This window comes from Arabidopsis thaliana, chromosome 3, assembly GCF_000001735.4.
Source record: "Arabidopsis thaliana chromosome 3, partial sequence".
Taxonomy (NCBI): domain Eukaryota; kingdom Viridiplantae; phylum Streptophyta; class Magnoliopsida; order Brassicales; family Brassicaceae; genus Arabidopsis; species Arabidopsis thaliana.
The window spans coordinates 7,848,143-7,861,676 of NC_003074.8; the positions used below are offsets into that span (position 1 = coordinate 7,848,143).

Here is a 13,534-nt window from a genome sequence, read left to right on the forward strand (position 1 = left end):
TTTGTGAAATGCAAAAGGGAAGAGGAAAGCGACGAAAACGGCCTTTTTCAACCTCTATTATTTGTTAAAAGCCTTTTTTCAAAAAAACTCCGATGTCCTGTCTTTCTTAATCAGAATCAAAACAAAATTCAAATTGCAAATCTGACATTTATGAAAATTAGCTGATTTCAACATATCTCTAGCTCGAACCATGAATTAATTATGGAGTTAAACACAAGTTTTGATGATGAAGAATCATAAATATTCCACAAGTGTTTTTTAAAAGCGTATTGAAACCTCTGGATCCAAAGTAGTAGGACTCATCAAAGTAGGAGTAAAAGAAAAAGAGATTTTAGCCAATGTATCATTTTTGGGTCCAATGGAATTTTTATTCTCATATTAAAAAAAAATATTACAATTCCAAACAGAAAAATGTTAACTTTTGTTGCGAATATTTTCAGATATAGAAAAAACTTTGATTTCATCGGTTAATTCAAAAATATTTTACTTATTCAGTAAAGTACTATTCATTTTCAAGCTCAATTAACTGAGACATAGTAATAAAATAAAATATATTTGAATAAAATAAAATTGCAAAAAGTCTTTTACTATGAATCTATGATCATATTTATAGTAGAATATGCAATAGGAAATACTTTGTTTTATCTAATTAATTCGAAACAGAACTATAGTTATGATATATTATTTCGATCTCACTAGCCTTTTTGATTTTTTTTTTATCACCATATGCTGTCATGGTCTAATAAAGAATCATTCTGATTAGTTGTTAATTTTGTGAAAAGTTCTTGTGCAAAGGATAATTTATTAAATGATATGTTCTTAATTTATATCGAGTAGACATTGTTTTTTCTTTTAATTGAAAGAATTCTAAATTCATAACTTGTAAGGAGGGACTTATAGTCACCAAAAACAGAGACTAAGGCAATTATTGGATTCAAAGTTGATGTTAAAACCCTTTTTGGTATTGTCAAGTTGTTAACATCTTGATAAATAATATATCAAAACGAAACCTTGGAGACGAGGAGTTTAATTTTCTTTTTAGAATTTTAAAAAACAAATATACGTGATCGTGAAAACGTTTACAATATATGTATAACGGCTATATTGCATATTATATTTAATAGGATTATTATGTAATTTTTAAGAGAGAGGTCAAAATTGCAAAAAGACGATTTTGAAGTTTTTTTCACAAAACCCAAACTTCAAAACAAAATGGGATTTAGAATTTAATTTTGTTGGTATCACCCTGGCAAATGTGGAGTTATTTTTTTCTTATCCAATGATGGAATAGTCATTTGGAACTCAACTAGCTGAAAAATAATTTAAAACTGAAATGTATATGTATAAAAAACAATTTACAAAAACTTTTGCTTTAGTTCTCATCGAGAATAGGCAATAGGTTTCTTAAACATATTTAGTGTCAAGAGTGATTTTATTAAGATTTTAATATTAAATATTTGGATATATAAAAAGTCAAAGATAACGTAACGTGAAAAGGAAGTATTAGATTGCGCTATACATATGAAAAATATATACTAAATGATGTATTTGGCGAATCAAGCATCATGGTCTAATACAGAATCATTCCGATTGAATCATTCTGATTGAATCATTTTGAATAGTTGTTAATTTTGTGAAAATTCATGTGAAAAGGTTAACTAAATGATATATCTTAATTTATGTCTAGTAGACCTTGTTGTTTCGTTTTGTTGCAAGAATTTTAAATATATGGCTTGTTGGGAGGGACTTATCTCACCAAAACAAAGACTAAAGCAAATGTTGGATACAAAGCTAGTGTCGATGAAGAAACGATATATGCGGTAGCTGCTGAATCTTCTACTGGAACATGGGAAACTAAAGCGATGGGGCATACCAGCCTGGATCGTTTCAAAGATGATGCTACCACATCAAACCCGTTTTGGGAGAAAAAACCTCAATTTATTGCGAATATAATAACTTACCCCTTAGATCTTTTTGATGAATGTTTGGTTACTACCATGTATACCTCGACTGTGGGTAATGTATTTGGGTTCAAAACCATGTTTGTTTTACGTCTAGAGGATATGTGAATCCCTTCTGCTTATACTAAAATGTTCCAAGGACCATCTCATGGCATCCAAGTTGAAAGAGACAAATTGAACAAGTACTATCTAGAGGATATGTGAATCCCTTCTGCAGTTCATAAACGGCGGTTCAATCGTGTTTTACGATTTGAGATTAAGGTTCTCATAGGACCGGTTCGATTTTGTTTAAATTGGTTTTGTTTAGTTAGATACTAAGTAAAAATTGTATGAATCTAAATTCGGAAATATCCCAATAGACCTTATTTATAAAATTTGAATACCTTTTCAAAAAAAAAAAGGGCTTATTAGAATAATAGACACTTTTTAAAAAATAATTTGAGAAGTAGGTAGTTTTTTTAGAAATTGGTGAAATAGACATTTTTTTTACTTTTTATGAAATAGAGGTTATGTGTAATAAGCTAAAAGACAAAAATATGTCAAATACCACTTTACCCTTTACTTCATATGAGAAAATATGAGTCTAAATTTTTATATTATTTAACTATTTAGAACTATTTTTATTATATTATAGTTATTTTTTTTTCATATTCATCTTTTTGAATTTTATTAAAAAAAAATATTTTTTTTTAAATAATTTCTTCTTCCAAAGACAAGATGATTTATATGTTTTTAATTATCATTCTCGTACACCAGCAATAAAACATAGTTTTATACACTAACACTTATACACCAAATCATTTTATACATATCTTCTAAAATATTTCTATTTATCTCATATTATAAAATAAAATAATAATTGTTCATAAATTAATAAAAATATGATGGTGTACACCATCATGCATACTATTAAATTAACCATAATGGTGTATACCATTAAATGAAAGTAATGTTTGTACATTTTTACTTATGTACACTAACATTTGTATACTTTTATGTACACTAATCTCATATTATTATTATTTAAACTTTGTTTTGTATATTATCACTTGACAAAAATGGTTCTGTCTTTTGTATATGAGGTGTACACAATAGGTGAAGGTGTACGATATTATAGACGGTGTAGAAGTTGATTTATGGTTTGATTTATTATCTCATTATTGCATGTATACTATTAATATCATGTACACCATATGTTACATTTTCGTACACCATCTTATTATGTAGTTGCACATCGTTGTATATTATCGTTTGTACATCACTTTGTACACTGTCTATACCGTATACCACTTCTTAGATCAATATTATACATTATCGTTGTACACTACTATTTGTACACCACATTTTTACCATATCGCATACACCGTCGGGTTAAGATCAAATAAAAGAAAAGTATTATATATTTGTAAAATATAGCAAAATTAGACTTTTTAGATTCAGAAAAAAAATTAAAAGATTAATATATATTTTATGATAATTATTTAATGAAGAATTTATAACAAAACAAACTAAATATATATAAATAAAGAGAAAAAGAAAAAAAAATTATTTTTGTCTTTATTTGACTATATGACAAAACAGCAGAAGGTTATAAAGGTCATTCACTAAAATCTCTATTAGATAGAAAGTTGTATTAGAGAGGAAAGAGAAAAGTGTCTATTCTCCCTATTTCTAAAAAAACTACCTATTTTGCAAATTATTTGTGAAAAAAGTGTCTAGTTTCCAACTTATCTCAAAAAAAAAATACACCAAACAAATGCGGATAATGGATCCCTTTTAAATAATGAAGCAAATAAACTTAAAAATGGAACGTGAGAATCCATACAAGCGACTAATATATATATATATATATCTTGAGTCAAGATAACATATTGATGGATCTTCTATTACGTGTTGTTTTTCTGGTTTGGGCAAAGGACTTCAGTCTCATCATCCTCCTCCGCAGAAGCAGAGCGCGATATGGCCACAACACAAAAGACCACTGCCAATAGTGTAGACAGACAACAAATCATTAAAAAGAAAGTTGAACGCCGGTTGCGAATAATTAGAGCCAAACTATAAACATATAATAATAATAAAAAAGTAAACTAAATGAAATATATATGTACTGTAATACGACGTCGCAGCAATTGGGCTTTTTCTCCACTGCTTTTGCCGGAGGATCACCCACCCCCTTATCTCTGGTCGGATAACCCATCGTCGGCGGAGGACTTACGTACGTCCCTGATTGTTTTTCCACTGTGCCCAAAAAGATTATTTAATTGTCTAATTGCTTTGTGTAGAATAATAACTGTTCATGGTTATGCATGCATGGCCAAAAAGATTAGACGTCGGACATTAATTGATCATGATTTTAGAAAATAGTTGAAGAATTACCTGGAATGTATTTGTTGTCGTGTTCATTCATTCTGGTTTGAGGAGCTGAGGAATGAGGAAGGGAGAATTATGAAGAGGAGAGAGTGTTGTGGTGTTTTAATTTAACATAGACGAATATATAGGAAGCTTCTAAATAAAAGAATGAAAAGTCAATATTGAATAGACATACCTATTTTGCAACACTTGTGTTATATATAAATGCTAGTGTTCAAGAAAGTCAATTTCATATAATTTTTATACAGTGTTTTTTTTTTGAAAGACACGTATATAAATAATCATTATGATTATTTGTTAATTATGCGAAAGGTTCTTACGAAACAAGTTAATATGTTAAATGATCTATTCCTAATTTATGCCGAGTAGACCTTGTTGCTTTTTAATTTATTGCAAGAATTCTAAATTCATGACTTGTAGGGATAGACTTAGCCACCACAAACAGAGACTAAAGCAATTTTTGGATTTCAAATTGGTGTTAAAGAGTATAAATTGACTTATTAAAATCAAGGATACTAATTTCTTGGAAGCATTCCAACTCTGGATCTTCTATTGGTACATGGAAAACTGTGTGGACCGATAGTCTTACCAGTTTTGATCGTTACAAAGGATGATGCTACCACATCGCGTTTGTTGCAAGAGAAAGAAACTTAATTATTGCGTATGCAACTTACCCATTATACCTTTTTGAAGAATGTTCAGTTACTAACATATTTACCTCCATTGTGCATGTATTTTGGGTACAAAGCCATGGATGTTGTACGTCTAGAGGAATTGCAAATCCATCGTTCTTATACTAAACACTTTTGAAACATCACCTCATGGATCCAAATTAAAAGAGATAGATTGAACAAGTATGGACGTCCCTTAGTAGGTTATCCGAGAAAAACTATGGTAAAGCAAATTATGAATGTATATATGTGATTTTACCAAAGATGGTGAGAATGTGAACTTCCAACCATTTATGTGTTAGAGAGACCGTTTCTTATTTTAGGCTAGGACTGTCCCATTGGTATTATAAATAGAAGTAGAGAAATGTCAGCAAAGGACATGTGATAACTGAGAGTGAGAGTCAGAGAATATTCTCGATTCCAGCTCAAAGTCTTAAGCTCGACATTCCAACTTGTTTAGTTAAACTTTCAGTAATTTGTAAGTTCGGCGGTTAACAGTTTCATGTAAACGGCCGTAACGTTCAGTTGTTGAAATAAAATCTTCTATTTTGTTGCTATTGTCTTCTCATCTTGTTAGGTTGGGCTTCAATACCAACAGATTCGTTGTATTTTGTATTTTCTTTCGGCACCAACAGATTCGTTGTATTTTATATTTTCTTGTCTACTTCTTTTGGAAATTTGATGTCAGAAAAATACCATGTCGACGTTGTTTTCGATTTATTTGATTATAATAATATAACTTCGTAGTTAGAGAAAAACCACACACAAAATTTTTGTAGGATTTAAAACACTACACAATTTTATTTGTGTGTTTTTAACCTCCCAAATAGGGATTTTGACATTTAACTTGAATCATAAGTATGTTCTAAATTCCGCCCCAAAAAAAGAGAGTATGTTCTAATTAATCATGATGTATATATAAATACGTATATATATCAAACGGGAAATGTAACTTTATTACTTGTTACTTTTAACCTCCCAAATAAGGAGCTTAACTGGCACTTTCTTTGAAGTTTAACTGAATGTTTCTCTAACTTTCACAAACATAAAAACGTGAAGCAATTTAATTCCATCTCGTTTGAGATATATACATGCATGATTTAGAACATACTTAAGTTTTCTGCAGTATAACACGTAGTATACTAGTATATGTTGTTGTGATGTTTTCTAGAGAAATCGATTTTGTTATGTTCGCTTTTCTATTACTGTATCTTCTTTTTGATTGGTCATAAAAAACAAAACAAAAACATCATCCCACCTAATTAATTCCCTTTGGGTAACCCGTAATCCATTCACAACTCTTCAATGATAATCAATGCGTGAGGAACTGAAACACATCCTTTCGTTACTGACTGATGGTTCAATCATCGATGGATCTATTCGACAACCCAATTCAACGGAATATATATATATATATATATAATCACTTACATAAAACATAGTAACAACCATCCACAGAGTATATTCCAAACAGAGAGTAGGTAACATAACTAGCATCAAATACTCTTTTATTACATCAATAATTTGCATGAAATCGTTAATTCCGAAGTCTCAGAAGCATGCATCCAGGACACAACAGCAGCATATGGCAGCACAACTGCCAATAGACAAAACCAAATTTATTAAGTGTTACGTACCATTCTTGTCTAAGGACTAGGGAAGATATTGGTTTATATTTGAAATAGTAACATTTTCTGAAAACTTTAAATAAAGAAAAAGTATTTTAGCAACGTACGTAATATCCCATGGTTTAATTTCTTTTTAGTTGTTCAGTTGGTAAAACAAACTTTTAGCTGACAACTCTGAAGTTGAATTTTTATATTATCTTTTGTCATTGAAGGGGAAATAAAATGTAAGTCAAGGGTGAATTTAAAACAAACAACAAAATTGCAAGAAATTAAACACTAGTTATCAACTAAAATGTTGGGAAAAAAAACAAATCTTGACTAGAAAATGTTGACCCAAATTTTACCAAAACATTTGCAGTTCAAAACCAATAGTTTGATTCGAATTAGATATACTCCATAATAATTCAGGAAAACAGAGAAACACACAAGAAATTGAAACCCTATACTGATAGATCATTAAAAATAAAATAAGAGCGTCGTATGAATATCTTGCAAAACGAATAATTAGAACCATCATGATCTATAATCACATGAAGAGATTAAAATGAAAGAAAAACATACCATCCTTCGGGGTTGACGCCCTTGGAGTTTGTCTCCACTGCTGCTGCCGGAGGATCACCCACCACCGCATCTCTAGTCGGATAACCAATTGGTGGCGGACTTGTGTACGGCCCTGATGAAGTCTCTGAAGGTTTTTGCACTGTGCCAAAAAAAAAAAAAATTATCTAGTTGGTGAGTAAAGAATTATTGTTCATCATGATTATACGTTAGACATTGATCATGATTTTAGAAAACAATTGAAGATAATTACCGGAAAAGTAATTTTGCGCGGATTGATTCATTCTGATTTGAGGAGCTGAGGAGTGAGGATGTGAGATTTGTGAAGAGGAGAGAGTGTTGTGCTTCTAATTTATAAGGTAGACGAATATTAGGAAATTTTTTACATTATTCATTATATAAAAGAAAGAAGAGTCAATATTGAACAATAAAAACATCTATCACAGACAACTCACGGACAGACCTACCTTAGCGAAGTGGTAGGTCTAGGTTTTTTGGTTATATCCAACACATATATAATTGCAGAGATAAAGCAAATGATATTGTTTGAAATGCACAAGGGCAGAGGAAAGCGATACCTATGGTTGAGATGAAAGTGAGAAATGGTTTGTTGCAGAAATGGCTTTCGTCACGTACATGACGTACACGTACATGACGTACACGTACATGACGTCGTAAAACATGAGGAATTTAACAAATTTGAATTATTTTGTTCCTGGAATACTCTATGAATACCTCATAATATATGAGTACCTCATAATATATTATTAATATTTTTATGTTTAATTTAAGTAGACAAACTTATACTAAAATTGTGCTTCCATTGGTGAGATACTCTTATGAGTATCTCATTACCATTAACATATTATTATATGTTTTCTTATATTAAATTTAAAATCTCTACAATATTTTCAAACATATCAATTATTATTTTTACAAATTATATTATTAAATAGTTTTATTATTTTTAAAACCATAATTAAACATAATTAAACATTACTTTACATATAAAATCATAATAAAAATATATAAATTAAACATAAAATTCCATATAAAACCATGATAACATAAATTAAATAGAAAAAAATATATAAATTACACAGAAATTACATATAAAACCATGATAACATAAATCAAAGCTAACTATATTATCTATTATGGTTTTACTCTTCATTTGATGATGCACCAAACTTTGTCATATATGCTCAACTAGGTCATCTTTTAGTTGTTGGTGCATATCTCTATCACGAAGTCGAATTCGATTGCCGAGAATGTTGTAAAATAAAAATAGAAAATTTTAAATGTTTGTTTTCTAATTAAAAAAAACTATTGTATTTATAAGTTATTATTATGTTTAATGCTTAACTAACACCAATTAAATAATATTTGTATATAATTTAAAAATATACATAATAGAGCTTGTTATAGATAATTTAATTTTATGAATTTTAAAAGTAAAAAATAAAAAAAAATAAAAAACATATAAAGTATTTAATTGATGTTATAAAGTATAGATGATTTTATTTATAACAAAGAAAAGAAATTAATAGCAAGGTGACATGTGGAAGAGAGAGAAAGTTTCTCTAAGTTTCTCATTTCAGAAACGATTCTGAGAAAAACTGATTAAAAAATTATTATTTTAATATTTTTGATTTATTTTTGTTTGGAGTTTTTCAGTGAGAAACCACCAATGGAAATGGTCTTAGAACCTCTTTTTTTTTTTTTTGGTATTGCTCTAAACTCTATATAAATTAAATAACCTCTTTTGATGATTAATTAATTTAACATTTCATGAAAATGAAAAAGTGATTAACCAACTGCCTTTGAACCATGATTAATAGTTTTGGCTTTGTTCCTTATGTTGGTGTGATCTGTTAAACTGCAAAGGAAAACAACTTTATAAACTTAGGTGTTGTTTATATTATTATATATTGTATTAAACTTAGGAATAAAAAATCATTACGTCATATTTTGTTGCTACGAATTATGACTAGCTATTTTTGTTTTTTACTTTGATTTATATAGAAACAAAATAGACGAAGCAAATGGGAATCATGGATCTCTTTCAACCAGTGAAGCAAATAACATACTGATGAATCCTCTATTACGTATATGTTGTTTTTCTGGTTTGGGCAAAGTCTTGAGTCTCATCATCCTGAAAATCCTGACGCGCAGCACATGACACATTCGCCGCAACCCTGGATACAACTGCCAATAGTGTAGGCAGACAGATCATTAAAAGAGAGTTGCACGTCGGATGAACATCTTGCTAATAATTAGAGCCAAACTATCTATAAAGAAAGTAAGTTAAATTAGATATGTACTGTAATATTAACATTACGACTTCGCAGCAGCCCTTGGAATTTGTCTTCTCTGCTGCTGCCGGAGGATCACCCACCGCCTTATCTCTGGTTGGATAACCGATCGGCGGACTTGTGTCCGGTCCTGATGCATTCTGTGAACGTTTTTGCACTGTGGCCAAAAAGATTAGTTAATTATCTAGCGGTGTGTATAGAATAATTGTTCATGATTATATGTGGCCAAAAAGAATATACGTCGGACATTGATCATGATTTTAGATAATAAATGAAGAATTACCAGAAGTGTGCTCGAGCTGATTCATTCTGATTTGAGGAGCTGAGGAATGATGGAAGGGAGAAATATGAAGTGGAGCGAGTGTTGTGGACTTAATTTAAGGAAGACGTACCACCATTTTTTAATTTTTCTTACAAACATATACAGAACAGACTCATCTTAGCCAAGTCGTATACCACCACTTTTTTTTTAATGTAACTAAGTCACAAGTGATTGTCGAGTAACAAAGAATTGCGGTGAAAAAGTAAATGCTATTTTGTGAAATGCAAAAGGGAAGAGGAAAGCGACGAAAACGGCCTTTTTCAACCTCTATTATTTGTTAAAAGCCTTTTCAACAAAAACTCTGATGTCCTGCCTTTCTTAATCAGAATCAAAACAAAATTCAAATTGCAAATCTAACCTTTATGAAAATTAGCTGATTTCAACATATCTCTAGCTCGAACCATGAGTTAATTATGGAGTTAAACACAAGTTTTGATGATGAAGAATCATAAATATTCCATAAGTTTTTTTAAAAGCGTATTGAAACCTCTGGATCCAAAGTAGTAGGACTCATCAAAGTAGGAGTAAAAGAAAAAGAGATTTTAGCCAATGTATCATTTTTGGGTCCAATGGAATTTTTATTCTCATATTAAAAAAAATATTACAATTCCAAACAGAAAAATGTTAACTTTTGGTGCGAATTTTTTCAGATATAAAAAAAACTTTGATTTCATCGGTTAATTCAAAAATATTTTACTTATTCAATAAAGTACTATTCATTTTCAAGCTCAATTAACTGAGACATAGTAATAAAATAAAATATATTTGAATAAAATAAAATTGCAAAAAGTCTTTTACTATGAATCTATGATCATATTTATAGTAGAATATGCAATAGGAAATACTTTGTTTTATCTAATTAATTCGAAACAGAACTATAGTTATGATATATTATTTCGATCTCACTAGCCTTTTTGATTTTTTTTTATCACCATATGCTGTCATGGTCTAATAAAGAATCATTCTGATTAGTTGTTAATTTTGTGAAAAGTTCTTGTGCAAAGGATAATATATTAAATGATATGTTCTTAATTTATATCGAGTAGACATTGTTTTTTCTTTTAATTGAAAGTATTCTAAATTCATAACTTGTAAGGAGGGACTTATAGTCACCAAAAACAGAGACTAAGGCAATTATTGGATTCAAAGTTGATGTTAAAACCCTTTTTGGTATTGTCAAGTTTTTAAAATCTTGATAAATAATATATCAAAACGAAACCTTGGAGACGAGGAGTTTAATTTTCTTTTTAGAATTTTAAAAAACAAATATACGTGATCGTGAAAACGTTTACAATATATGTATAACGGCTATATTGCATATTATATTTAATAGGATTATTATGTAATTTTTAAGAGAGAGGTCAAAATTGCAAAAAATGACGATTTTGAAGTTTTTTTTCACAAAACCCAAACTTCAAAACAAAATGGGATTTAGAATTTAATTTTGTTGGTATCACCCTGGCAAATGTGGAGTTATTTTTTTCTTATTCAATGATGGAATAGTCATTTCGAACTCAACTAGCTGAAAAATAATTTTAAACTGAAATGTATATGTATAAAAAACAATTTACAAAAACTTTTGCTTTAGTTCTCATCGAGAATAGGCAATAGGTTTCTTAAACATATTTAGTGTCAAGAGTGATTTTATTAAGATTTTAATATGAAATATTTGGATATATAAAAAGTCAAAGATAACGTAACGTGAATAGGAAGTATTAGATTGCGCTATACATATGAAAAATATATACTAAATGATGTATTTGGCGAATCAAGCATCATGGTCTAATACAGAATCATTCCGATTGAATCATTCTGATTGAATCATTTTGAATAGTTGTTAATTTTGTGAAAATTCATGTGAAAAGGTTAACTAAATGATATATTCTTAATTTATGTCGAGTAGACCTTGTTGTTTCGTTTTACTGCAAGAATTTTAAATATATGGCTTGTTGGGAGGGACTTATCTCACCAAAACAAAGACTAAAGCAAATGTTGGATACAAAGCTAGTGTCGATGAAGAAACGATATATGCGGTAGCTGCTGAATCTTCTACTGGAACATGGGAAACTAAAGCGATGGGGCATACCAGCCTGGATCGTTTCAAAGATGATGCTACCACATCAAACCCGTTTTGGGAGAAAAAACCTCAATTTATTGCAAATATAATAACTTACCCCTTAGATCTTTTTGATGAATGTTTGGTTACTACCATGTATACCTCGACTGTGGGTAATGTATTTGGGTTCAAAACCATGTTTGTTTTACGTCTAGAGGATATGTGAATCCCTTCTGCTTATACTAAAATGTTCCAAGGACCATCTCATGGTATCCAAGTTGAAAGAGACAAATTGAACAAGTACTATCTAGAGGATATGTGAATCCCTTCTGCAGTTCATAAACGGCGGTTCAATCGTGTTTTACGATTTGAGATTAAGGTTCTCATAGGACCGGTTCGATTTTGTTTAAATTGGTTTTGTTTAGTTAGATGCTAAGTAAAAAATTGTATGAATCTAAATTCGGAAATATCCCAATAGACCTTATTTATAAAATACTACTATTTGTACACCACATTTTTACCATATCGCATACACCGTCGGGTTAAGATCAAATAAAAGAAAAGTATTATATATTTGTAAAATATAGCAAAATTAGACTTTTTAGATTCAGAAAAAAAATTAAAAGATTAATATATATTTTATGATAATTATTTAATGAAGAATTTATAACAAAACAAACTAAATATATATAAATAAAGAGAAAAAGAAAAAAAAATTATTTTTGTCTTTATTTGACTATATGACAAAACAGCAGAAGGTTATAAAGGTCATTCACTAAAATCTCTATTAGATAGAAAGTTGTATTAGAGAGGAAAGAGAAAAGTGTCTATTCTCCCTATTTCTAAAAAAACTACCTATTTTGCAAATTATTTGTGAAAAAAGTGTCTAGTTTCCAACTTATCTCAAAAAAAAAATACACCAAACAAATGCGGATAATGGATCCCTTTTAAATAATGAAGCAAATAAACTTAAAAATGGAACGTGAGAATCCATACAAGCGACTAATATATATATATATATATATCTTGAGTCAAGATAACATATTGATGGATCTTCTATTACGTGTTGTTTTTCTGGTTTGGGCAAAGGACTTCAGTCTCATCATCCTCCTCCGCAGAAGCAGAGCGCGATATGGCCACAACACAAAAGACCACTGCCAATAGTGTAGACAGACAACAAATCATTAAAAAGAAAGTTGAACGCCGGTTGCGAATAATTAGAGCCAAACTATAAACATATAATAATAATAAAAAAGTAAACTAAATGAAATATATATGTACTGTAATACGACGTCGCAGCAATTGGGCTTTTTCTCCACTGCTTTTGCCGGAGGATCACCCACCCCCTTATCTCTGGTCGGATAACCCATCGTCGGCGGAGGACTTACGTACGTCCCTGATTGTTTTTCCACTGTGCCCAAAAAGATTATTTAATTGTCTAATTGCTTTGTGTAGAATAATAACTGTTCATGGTTATGCATGCATGGCCAAAAAGATTAGACGTCGGACATTAATTGATCATGATTTTAGAAAATAGTTGAAGAATTACCTGGAATGTATTTGTTGTCGTGTTCATTCATTCTGGTTTGAGGAGCTGAGGAATGAGGAAGGGAGAATTATGAAGAGGAGAGAGTGTTGTGGTGTTTTAATTTA

At 29.9% G+C, this 13,534-nt stretch overlaps 1 protein-coding gene, 1 non-coding gene and 3 pseudogenes across 7 annotated transcripts; 3 read left to right on the forward strand and 2 right to left on the reverse strand.

Moving 5' to 3' along the window:
- Positions 1-1,698: 1,698 nt before the first annotated feature.
- AT3G22232 lies at positions 1,699-2,147 on the forward strand (annotated as a pseudogene). The gene has a single exon.
- Positions 2,148-3,719: 1,572 nt separating this feature from the next.
- Positions 3,720-5,817, reverse strand: AT3G00400. 2 transcript variants are annotated; one of them, NR_143811.1, is made up of 3 exons: positions 4,338-5,817; positions 4,070-4,199; positions 3,720-3,942 (listed from the first exon to the last, which is right to left on the reverse strand). It is a non-coding gene; the product is annotated as an uncharacterized misc_RNA (transcript). The 2 variants fall into 2 exon arrangements; NR_143812.1 differs by having other exon boundaries at positions 3,720-4,199.
- AT3G22234 lies at positions 4,761-5,334 on the forward strand (annotated as a pseudogene). The gene has a single exon.
- Positions 5,818-6,276: 459 nt separating the features above from the next.
- AT3G22235 (cysteine-rich TM module stress tolerance protein) lies at positions 6,277-7,672 on the reverse strand. 2 transcript variants are annotated; one of them, NM_001161166.2, is made up of 4 exons: positions 7,656-7,672; positions 7,442-7,535; positions 7,192-7,330; positions 6,329-6,599 (listed from the first exon to the last, which is right to left on the reverse strand). In NM_001161166.2, the coding sequence occupies exons 2-4, from the start codon at positions 7,470-7,472 to the stop codon at positions 6,554-6,556; spliced, it is 216 nt and encodes a 71-aa protein (NP_001154638.1). In that variant the 5' UTR covers positions 7,473-7,535; positions 7,656-7,672; the 3' UTR covers positions 6,329-6,553. The 2 variants fall into 2 exon arrangements, with proteins under 2 accessions (NP_850623.4, NP_001154638.1); NM_180292.5 differs by lacking the exon at positions 7,656-7,672 and having other exon boundaries at positions 6,277-6,599; positions 7,442-7,649.
- Positions 7,673-11,734: 4,062 nt separating this feature from the next.
- On the forward strand, positions 11,735-12,189 carry AT3G22237 (annotated as a pseudogene). Its single transcript has one exon.
- The last annotated feature ends 1,345 nt before the right edge of the window (positions 12,190-13,534 follow it).

Coding starts and splice junctions, on each gene's coding strand:
- AT3G22235 (NM_180292.5), bottom strand. CDS start 7,472: ATGAATCAATCCGCGCAAAATTACTTTTCCG. Junction 7,331..7,441: donor CGCGCAAAATTACTTTTCCG/GTAATTATCTTC, acceptor TTTTTGGCACAG/TGCAAAAACCTTCAGAGACT. Junction 6,600..7,191: donor GGCGTCAACCCCGAAGGATG/GTATGTTTTTCT, acceptor GTCTATTGGCAG/TTGTGCTGCCATATGCTGCT.